General features: G+C 37.9%; 1 protein-coding gene across 1 annotated transcript in view; it reads right to left on the bottom strand.

Moving 5' to 3' along the window:
• Positions 1 to 10,843, bottom strand: part of LOC101587964 (vomeronasal type-2 receptor 116-like) — a 79,745-nt gene extending 68,902 nt beyond the window's left edge. The window contains exons 1-4 of the mRNA XM_023708035.1: positions 10,755 to 10,843; positions 9,269 to 9,427; positions 5,100 to 5,388; positions 3,916 to 4,722 (exon numbers count right to left, since the gene is read on the bottom strand). Coding sequence (XP_023563803.1) covers positions 3,916 to 4,722; positions 5,100 to 5,388; positions 9,269 to 9,427; positions 10,755 to 10,843 — 1,344 coding nt within the window. The remainder of the gene's footprint in view (positions 1 to 3,915; positions 4,723 to 5,099; positions 5,389 to 9,268; positions 9,428 to 10,754) is intronic.
• Between the last annotated feature and the right edge of the window lie 605 nt (positions 10,844 to 11,448).

The following is an 11,448-nucleotide window of genomic DNA, read 5'->3' on the forward strand; positions in this document are numbered from 1 at the left end:
AAACAGAGACACTAAATCTCCTGGAAGAGAAAGTAGGAGGAACTCTTGAAGACATAGGGGTAGGCAAAGAGTTCATGGACAGAAATCAATTCGCACGGGTAACAGTTGAAAGAATTAAAAACTGGGACCTGCTCTTACTGAGACGTTTTTTCACGTCAAAAGAAATTACCAACAAAGTAAAAAGGCAACCCACAAATTTGAAAAAAGTCATTACAAATAAGTACTCAGACAAAGGTCTGCTGTCTGGACTCTATAAAGAACTGAAAAACACTAGGGCCGCAAAATTTAAAGACCCAATCCAGAAATGGGCATCCGAGGTGAACACACACTTCTCAGAGGAAGAAATTAAAGAAGCGAATAAATATATGAAAAACTGCTCCACATCACAAGCCAATTGTGAAATGCAAATTAAAACCACATTGAGATATCATCTCACCCCAGAAAGAATGGCTATCATAAAGAAATCACCCAACAACCAATGTTGGAGAAGCTGTGGCGAAAAATGAACCCTTTTCCACTGCTGGTAGGAATGTAAACTGGTGCAACCCTTATGGAAATAAGTATGGAGACTCCTTAGAAAAGTTGGTCTGGAAATCCCCTTTAAACCAGCTATTCCTTTACTGGGAATTTTCCCAGAGGATCCGAAAACATCATATCATAGGGATATATGTGTGTCTATGTTTATAGCAGCACAATTTGTGATAGCTAAATCTTAGAAACACCCAAGATTCCCATCACCTGAGGAATGGTTGAAAAAGATGTGGTATTTTTACACAATGGAGCATTATTCAGCTATTAAGAATGATAAACTCGAAGCCTGTATATTGAAGTGGATGCCACTTGAAAATATACTCATAAGTGAAGTAAACCAGACTCACATGGGTAAATATCATATAGTCTCCCTAGTATAAACTCTCAAAAGAAGACATACAATTAGAGAGATATAATACAAGTAAAAGGAAAGCAGGATCTCAAGGACTAACTAATCAAGAGAGGGAAAGGAGAAGAGCTAGGAAACATGACAATGTCAAGCAGTACACTTATATGTAAAAGATGAGCAAGGTAATGCTTCTGAGAATATTTAGAAGATTTTTTTAATCTAGAAGTTAAGGGGAAAGATTCTCACCCTGACTAACTATATATACTGATACCTGTGAACTAACTACTGCACTGCAGATGGTAATTTGTAATAGTAGTTTCATGTTTGGAGTGCTTGTCTTTCTGGTGTTCTGAATATGGGCTGCTTGTCATGACATGCCAGTTGGTGCTACTATGTCTCTCGGGTAGGTTGATGTTCAAGAAGAAGGGTTTGGTGAATGAAAGCGGGAGATAGGAAAAAGAATATTGTGGGACTGTCCTGCTTCCAGGCTGTATATGGTGAGATTTTTGGACTTATGTGCAAACATGAAAAGTATATAATTCTTTATCCTATTTTTAAAATATAATCTAATTTTTAATTTTTTTATCGTATTATGTAGGGACTTACAGTTCCACATATCAATACTTGATGAAAAATACCTCTACCTTATTATGCCTATGAAGTTTGAAATGCAGAGAGATAGTGAGTTTAAGCTCAATAGCCTAAGTCGTTTGATAATAACAATATCAATATCAATATCAATTGTCTTCTGGATGGTTAACAACCTAAGTTTGCAGACCAAAATTAGAGAAAAATGAGGGCCGCAAGGAAAGCCATCGTTTTGGCCCTAACCTTCTAAGGTCAATTAAGACTCAGGACATATGAGAACTTGTACTGTAATGTCATGTATCTCGGTGGTGTCCCAATTTTCTGATCAAGGAGATTATGGGTCAAAGAGGAAAGTGATCGATTATGTAGAGTGTGCCAAAAGGGAGTCACTGGAGAGAAAACACTCTCTCAGGCTTTCACAGAGAGGACATCAACCAAGCAATGGCCGTGACTCATCCACATGGCTGACACTGACAAAGTTTCTACAATCTGAGTTACAGGATCTCAGGGTAAATGCAGAGGGGATTTCACTGTCCTTATCAGTCCCAAAAGCTATAATTCTTGTTGCATAGATCCTGCTTTACCTTGGTCTTAACCATCCAGTAGAATAGTATGAAGTCTAAATATAGGAAGTAAAGTCATTCTGTTATGTTGAGCTGTGGGGGACTCAGGTCAATAATTTCTGACATTGCCAGTTAAACAGAAGACCCAATGATATTATGGGCTACTGGACTCTTTCAGAATATTTTGCTGAGTTTACACACCTATAATCTTCAAATAACGGAACTTCAAAAAATAGGGGTATACAGATGAATGTCCATTTTATATCTGTGTATTCAAAGTGGTTGGGATAGATATATAGTTACATTCTCTTAATGAATATAATGATTTGTTCTAATGGTGTTTGTAAATAGGATCTCAAGTCCACATCCTGTACATCAATTAACCACGAAGAATAATATATGCCGTGTTTTGTTTGTTGAAACTGTCCTACTGATTTGATTTGAAACTGTCTCATTGCTATCTGCCATCAATAAAATTATGGAAAAAAATTTAAAAAATAAATAAAAGAAATTTATGATAAAAAAGGAAAAAAAATATTATATGAATAGGATGCTAAGATCCTTTGGAAAAGAAATTATTGATCTTGAATGCGGACTCATTATCACATTACCAATGGATCTTCCATTGTATTTTTTTACATTTTTTATTAAGTTTGATGAGAAAGAAATGGCAATGAGACTGTTTCAAAACAAGTCATCAGGACAGCTCTAATAATACATTGCATATTGTTGTCTTCATAGTAGCTATTCAGAGGACAAGATGCAGACACGATGTATTGTCTAACACTATTAGTACAGACATTTCTTTTCACTGAACGAAGAGAAAGTAGCTGTATATCTATCCTAATTATTTTTATATACACACACATATATATTTTTCTCTACAAAATGCTCCTTCATTTATATCCCCCTTTTTTGTTTTGTCAGAGATGGATGTTCCATTGCCATTCACATATTTTTGGTGCATGAATTCAAGCAATGGCCTTGACTCATCCAGATGGCTGACACTGACAAAAGATCTACAAACTGCTGTACATGGTTTCAGGGTATACCCTGAGGGGATTTGACTGAGCTTGTCCAATACAAAAGTTCCATTTTTTTCTCATATAGGCCTTGCTTTATCTTGGGCTTAACTATCCAGGAGAAAAACCTAATAATGAAGTATAAAAAGTAAAGCCATATTATAATATGCTGAGCTCTAAAAGGCTCAAGTCAACAACTTTGGACATCTCCAGTTCCGCTGATATCCCACTACTATTATGGGCTATTGAAATATTTTTTACTTTAAACAGTGAAAAACAATAAAATAATGTAGAACTACAAAACAGAATACTAGAACATTAACAATTGTTATTACATTGCAATTGTTAGTATCTTATTTCCTTCAAAGTAATTGCTCCGATTAAAAAGTATAGGCATGAACAACTTGAATATGTGAAAGGATAAAGGAAGGAAGGCAAAGAGAAACAAAAACATCTCACATATATGTATGTATGATAAAGATATACAGCATATATGTGTATCATGTATGTTTACATGTAATTGGGATATGTGTAGTACTAATTTCTACTAGTTCATTGAAGAAGACAGTGCTTGTACCATTGGATTAACTATGCATGGACTTATTTTTGGATTTGATACTGAAGATCGAACTACATACCTTCTGTTCTGTAGTCAGATGCTTATTCTGCTGAGCTATCTCCCTGGCACAATGGATCTTATTTCAATGAGGCATTCTACCTTGGTTAGTTTGAGCTCCTTGACAATAAAATGCCAACACAATTTCTTCGGCATTTTTAGAGAAAACATTCTAAGTATTTACTTTGAGTACTTATTGAACCCCTTAAGATATATTACATAGAGAACAACAGAAAGAAACTTTACCTGCCTAGCAGAAAACACTGTTCCTTCTCCATTTCCCGTTGGATGTGTTTGGCCTCGCTGAAGAAGCATCTCATGGAGGGCGTGGGCCACAGCATACACAGCATTGTATGTGTGGTAACTATCATCACTCATGGTCCTGTCAAAACGGTTCACAGGCAGCCAGGCCAGAGAGGCATTAGGTATGCAGTTCTCCAAAGTACACTCAAAATCAGAGACCGAGCACTGAAAATGCTCGTACCAAAACAGAGTGAGGAAATTGTCATCTGGATATGTGGAAGGGTTAACTGCCTGAATAAAATTCTGGAAACCACAAACCTCCTCATGATGCCGTGAAAAAATGAGAGTGCCACGGAATGGTTCAAGTAGAAAATTCCTCCCAGCCATGTCGGCATGCCACTGTGAGTTTGTGACCCAGACAGTGTGTGTCATTACATATTGCCCAATATGGAAGTTGATGTCATTGGTACTCTCGGTGTCATAGTAAATGATCACCACACTTACTGGTGACCCCTCCTTGTGCAGGAAGTCACGTTGCTGTGCGTGAGAAAATACTGACAGGATAACGTTGGAGATCATTTGCACAAAGGCCACGCAGATCTCATTCCTGTTCATTTCAGCTTTCACATCTGATAGAAACAGATTACCTTTCTGTCCTTCTGTGATAACCAGCCCTACCCAAGTCCACCTGAAGTAAAGCATCAAGGAAACCATGCCAAGAACCAAAGATGTGTCCTTTGGGGCCATCTGATAGAGAGAGGAGAACTGTGGATTTTCACTCAGCGTAGGGTCAAAGCCACCAAAGGTAAGCTAAGAGGAAAAAAAATTGAGTCTTTATAAAAAGAGATTTGAAAGAAAAGCAGTCTTAGACTCAAAGGATATAAAGGAAAACTATAAGTACGAGCAAATATGCATGCATTCACCTTTTATAATAATCTTAATCACTAAGTGAGTAATGGAAAATAACCAAGCACACTAACATTTCAAGAAAGGTTTACTTTGTTACGTCTTATTCTATGCTGTACAGGAGGAATGCATAAGTCATCCACTGCCCCCAGGGATTTTCACATGAAAGTATTCCCTTTCCCAAGTTCATGGATCCAGTCATATCCCTTCACCCTTTTCAGGCACCAGAAAATTCCACTAAGATGTTGTGGTTTCATCTCTTCCCATCCCACCCACCTCACCTGTGGAAATTTGTAGAGTCCCAGCAGTGTCCCTACATGAACAGCCATAGCCCATGATGTTCCTGTTAGTACAGCTATGGGCTTGCTCTCCCTCACACAGGTGTAATTGGGGAGATCGTCCTGTCCTGTGAGCAAGATGAGGGAGCTCTCCAGCATCCTCCAATGATTGGGCATGAAAGTATGGAATTCATATCCCAGAGATATGTTGGATAAAAGGTGAGGATTTCTATTGATCTCTTCAATGGCAAAAATAAAGGTTAGAACATTCTGGTAGATGTTGGGCAAAAGCCTGCGTACAAAGCACAGAAGTTATAAAACTCAAACCATCATGGTTTTCAAATCAGCTATGAAACTTATAGGAAAAAATGAGTTTTTCATTTCCCCAAATTTGCATTCCAAGATCTACCACTGACTGTCATTGCATGAAGAATTGATTTTTGGATATCATAAAGACAGACTTCTCATGAATTATAGCAGTATCCTCACAAGTGACCAGAAAGAGAAGTTTCATTCTTTTGTAAGATACATTGATAAGTGTGCCACTCATGAACAGGAAAGTATGTAACCTTCTTGACAACTAACTGTTAGAAGTGTATAGTAAATGTAAAAGTCACCCTTTGTGTGCTAAATTTACGTAGAGAATAAGCAATTACAGGCAGTACTTTGTTGATAAACACCTGAGAAATTTGAACTGGTTTTGGAAGAGCTGAGTCTTGTAAAGACATAAAAGTTCAATTTCTTAAAAGTAAAATCACATAGACTCTTAAACTCCCTTATCAACCTCCACAACCATGAAGAAATGTTTCTATCTCATACAATAGAAATAAAAGTTATATTGAAAGTGGCTTTTCAAAAAGTTTTAGAGGTAATAAATAAAGAAATCACATATGCTAAAATATTCTTAAATGCTTCATATTACATCAGCAATGTTTTCATAAATTTGGAATTACCAACACAGAGAAGTACTAATTCCTGTGTACTCTGTATGATGGGTTGAAAGAAAAAGAAAGAAATTAAAACTTTGGGAAGGCTATGAGATGGCATTGAACTTAAGTCAGTCTCTGTCCTATCATAATTTTTCATCTACCATCATCAAGACCCAGGAAACTTAGATCAACTCAGATTCTGCAAGGAGGAGGAATGCTGGAAGTGGAGGATATTTGGGAGCTGGTGGAAGCATTTCCAGCATTGATGGCTCTTGGAATTTGAGACACATAACATTATAAAATTTCCTCATGTCATTAATTCTTATGATAAATATAGAATACTTTCATTACAAAATATAACATCTATAGTATTCCATGCTTCAAATAGCCCCTGTTCTGAACATAGGGATCTGAGGTCTTTATAATTTTTTGTATCCCTTCAGAAGTGGTCTGCACAGCAGAAGGTGAGGGCAGACAGACAAGCAAAGATTGAACTGTATTTAAAGCTGCTCCACACAGCACACCTCACTGCCTGATCTTCACCTCCAGTCAGAACAGCAATAACATTTGAATTTACTCAGTGCAAAGAATCTAGCTGTGCACTCCTTCTGAGAATCAATACGACGTAGTAAGAATAAAGTGCAAAATATCAGCATAATAAAACTAAAGCACCTAATCAATAGCATACACTTAATCACCCTAAAACCCCTCTCTGCAGTCTGTGCAGAAGTTGTCTGCTGATGCAGCAGTTCTTGGTGCTGGAACTGCTACCCTGTACTTTTGCAGTATTGAAACAGTACACCAAGCAGTGACAAATTTGTGTACTTTTACCTGGCATATGATTACATCTAGAATACTGCTGAGATTCTCCTTGTGCTATTTTCATTTTATGTCTGTGTTTAGGCTTTGTTGACAGCCTAGTTGATGCTCAGCTCCTGTTAATGCTCCTTTCACTAGTGTGGAGAACATGCAGTCTTGCTATCTCGTTTTCCCTTGCATTGCTGCAGCTTCAGTTCAGAAACTCGTTTGCTAAATGATCCACAGCAGAGTTACATCCCCAATCCAGAATCTATATGCAGCTGTGGGCTTTATCTATTTACTTGTCTCTGATAAGTTACTCTCAGAGTGACTGACACAGAGGATTGCTGACTTGGTTCACTTTGGAAATTGCCTGAAAAATCAGAGAAGAAAATTTCTGACTGTGCCTGAATGAGCTACAGAGCCAGTTTCTCAGAGAAATGTTTTAGAGGTGCTCTTAAGTTCTTCCCAGGGGTATAGATGGAAAGTAGAGGGGAAGGGTTGTGCTCAGTGAATATATACAAATTGTACATATACAGTTTTGTTTTGGACGCAGGTGACATTCCTCTGCTTATGATTCCTTTCAAACATGCATCCTTTTTGCTTCTGGAGGAATCAATGCAAATTCCTTTAAATTTTGGAGGGCTTTTCATTGATTTATTTATTTATTTATGTATTTATTTATTTATTTATTTATTTATTTATTTGGCAGAACTGGGGATTGAACTCAGGACCTTGCGCTTGCCAGCCAAATGCGTTTCCCACCAAGCTACCTCCCCAGCCCCCCTTTTTCATTGACTTCTAATGTCTGTATAAACACCATTTTGGAAAGTCATTAGAAGACCAGGCTGTGTGCACCTAGACATAATGATTTCATCCAAACTCACTGAGAGTCAAGTCTCAGAGAACTCCTCCAGGGTATCCTGCAGGAACCCATAAATACTCCAGAGCCCAGAGGACAGCACTCCTCACACTTTGAGACAGAACAGGTTTATGTTGGGCATGTGCTTAATTACTTATGCCTAATAAATCCACCTCTGGATCTCACTGATCTATGGCAATTGGTAAAGAACCTGCAGACATGTGTTGAAGTTCTCATCCTCTCACTCTGTGGCCTATGAACCTATCCACTGGTGCTGCAATGCCATTCTGTGCCCTTAGCCCTGCTCTCTGGGTATTGATTCCAGGAGCCTATGTGGTCCTCAGAGTCTCTTCAACTTACAACCCTCTGAAATATAGCATTGTAGGGCTTCCTATAATAAATGTTGTCATGATTAGATAAATAACTTAGATCCTATTCAACAAGGGCCATGAATATTTTTGTTTCTCTAACTAGTTTCAGAAGACAAAGACCAGACTTACTTGATTCATCACCAAAAGTTCCCTGCAGCACCTCAATTGCTAAAAAATGATAGTCATCAGCAGCTATAAAATAAATACTTTATGTTAAACCCATAAACACAGACTTGCTAACCTTTAGAACATAAGGAAAAAAGAAACACATGTTATATGACTACAGTCTGTAATCCCACCTACAGAGGAGGCTGAGACAGCAGATCACTTGAGGTCAAGAGTCTCTCAAAACCTTTAAAAACACAGAAAATATAACCTGAATTCATAATATGAGCATATATCTAGACATGACAGGGAATAGGAGATAAATATAGATGTCAAAGATGTTCCTGTTCCTAACTATGATAGTCCTTCTCCCAGGGTCCAGATACTATCTGCAAGACTTGTGGTTCTAAAGTTTAATAAAAGCAAGGAGAAAACATTAATGTGAATTATAGCGAATTTTATCATAGAAGTACAAGTTATACTTAAGAATTCTCTAAGTGTTATGTGTTCTGCTGTTGCCTTCACTACCACTGGTAAAATACCTGAAGCAAGATATGCGCATTTGAATGAAAAACAATATTTGATAGGAAAAAAATCTCAGAGGTTTTGATTATACCTTCATGCCTGAGAATGTTTGGCATGATACAGATTTATAGATTAATTCAAAATGTAATTGAATATCTGCAGTAAGATGCATGTTCTGGCAGATGAGATATAAGTAATAATATCCACCTATAGAGATGTTACAAATTTTGTATATGCAAAAGAAAAGCACAAGCAAACATTGACTTCTTTGAAAGAGATATTTTACAGCAGTCTGTCAGATCTGGAGTCTACTCAATAACTTGACCTGTAATGCTAATGGACACCTTCTAGTTTCAAGCAGTGACAGCTAAGAAAGAGCATTGAGGTGCAGTGTTCTGCCTCAGCTTGAACCCTGAAAATCAGCTTGAAAGTGCTGTCACAAAGTTCTACTATCTTTCCTAATTCCAAAAGGTAAAAAGAACAAGAAAAGTCCAACGTATTAAAAGTGAGTTCTGTGAGTAGGTGTGGCAGTATCCATCCTGCTAATGAAGCACATAGAAAAATTTTAAAAAGACAACTTACTCTAAGAGCATGGGTTCCTTGCTGGGCTTAATGTCACTGCTCTCAGACAAATAGACATAAGTTAAAAGAGAGAAAATCCCTGCAATCACCATGTCTCCTTCCTCGCGCACAGTGCTGTTCATTCTGAGAAAGCAGTCTTCATCGGCCAAGTTACTCAGCCTGAGGGGGGCATGCAGAACAAGCAAGATGACAGTCAACATGAACATTCCAGAAATGACTCCAAAGCCTCAGTCTGAACATATATAGCATATGAGTATGTGAAATTGTGTGTGTGTGTGTGTGTGTGTGTGTGTGTGTGTGTGTGTGTTTATGAATTATTGTTGTCAAGGGCTCAGGTTGAGCCTCCAATTTTCTTAACTTTCTTCAGTCAAGCCTCTTCCCTGCACCTGGTGGAATATTTCACCATTGCTGTCCCAGGGGCTCTGCATCTGACAACAGGTTCCAGGTGAAAAACACAAGCTGGAAAGTAAGTTTGCAGATAATGACCTCCACCCTCAGGCACCAACAAATTACCGAAGTTTATAGATATTGAGACCCCGTGGACTCCGTTCTCCTAAGCAGAGTAAATTCCAAGCCAATGTCCACAAGTTACTGGGATAATTGCATGTGGAATGATGCAAATTAATTGCATGCCAGACTTCATTGTTCGGTATTTCATAAAATAGTCTCCATTGGGCCCAATGCTCTGCATAGGATTTGGGAAGCAACTCCTCAAAAATCCAGATAGAAAACTACAGGCTCACATTTTCCACATTCAAAGTATTCACAAAACTTTCTGTTATAGTAATTGAAGACTGAAAAACATACAGACAGTCAATGAATCAAAGAGCTAGATGGTTTTTGAACAAATGAAAAATCCAGGTGAACTAAAAAAAATTAAAAATTCAATTCAAAATGAGAAAGGTGAAATCACAAGAACATCAAAGTTCAGAAAACTATTAGCATTTACTTCCCAAATCTATTTGCCATGAAATTTGAAAAATTCAAAAGCATTTCTAGACAATTAAAAATTACCAAATGTGGACTGAGTTAGAAATAATAAATAATTTAGTAACAGGAAATAAAACTGAAACGTGACTAAAAATAAGTTTACCAATTAAGAAAATAGGATGTGATTCACAGCTCGAGTCTACAAGAACTTCAGGAAAAAACTAATACCAACAGTCCTAAAACTATTTTTGGTACTGGGAAATGAATTCCAGAACCTGTATTTGCCAGGTGGCTGAGCTCTATCCATGGCTATCAACCTCTTTATGAAAAATGAATGGGAAAGATAGAATTATCATCAGGCCGAACCAAACAAATATCCAATGAAAAGATCAGAACTACACTCTAATCTGTCCAATGAATATAGATGCAAAAATTCTCAAGAAGATCTGGACCCCAGGTCAGGCAGAGGGATATGATCGCATTACTGTTTGCATGTGAGACCCTTCAAGGGCTTTCATTTGAAAAATGGTGATATGTTTCATAGAGCAGCACGTACCACGCATTGTGCACACCGTATTCTTCCTGCACTTGCCAGTTTCTCCTTATCAGCACCTCCTCTTCTTTCCCTCTTAGTCTCTTTTCCATTCTCTCCATTGAATGTTAATAGTCTTAAATCATTTGGATTAAAATGTATATTTGCATAGCAACTTCTCAGCATTACTCATCTCATCAAATGAGATTGAAGTTCATAAAATAAGGACATTTTCAGTGTGTTTCCACCAGTTTATACCTGTGAGGACTCTTTGATCCGTGCTGCTTTAGCAGATTTTGTGGGCAAATGGCATTACCAATTATTGTGTGTATCTCACAGGAGGGAAAATAAAAACAATCACCAGTTGAATTCCAAGTGGAGTAACTTATCCCTGGCTAGTTATCAGCTGGAGTAGTACTGCTCTGAGACTGCTATATAAGCAGAGTGAGGGTTCTACAAGGATGGGAGAGGGATCCGGTCACACTCAGACCTGAAGAAATCCTCCTGCTACTAGATATTCTTGGAATGGATCCACATAGATCCTACTCAGGGGCAGTAATCTGGGAGAGGACTAGTGATGATCAGAGCCTGAGGAGGCCAGGACTCAGTGAGAAGCTCGTCAGACGGAGCCTAGCCCAAAGTGGCATGGAGCTGCTGGTACTGAAGATCTTTTCCTCTCTGTCCAACACCCTCTTTCTAATCAGTTTCCTTACAAATT

The sequence above is a fragment of the Octodon degus genome, unplaced genomic scaffold (genome assembly GCF_000260255.1).
Source record: "Octodon degus isolate 3935 unplaced genomic scaffold, OctDeg1.0 scaffold00322, whole genome shotgun sequence".
NCBI classification, from domain to species: Eukaryota; Metazoa; Chordata; class Mammalia; order Rodentia; family Octodontidae; genus Octodon; species Octodon degus.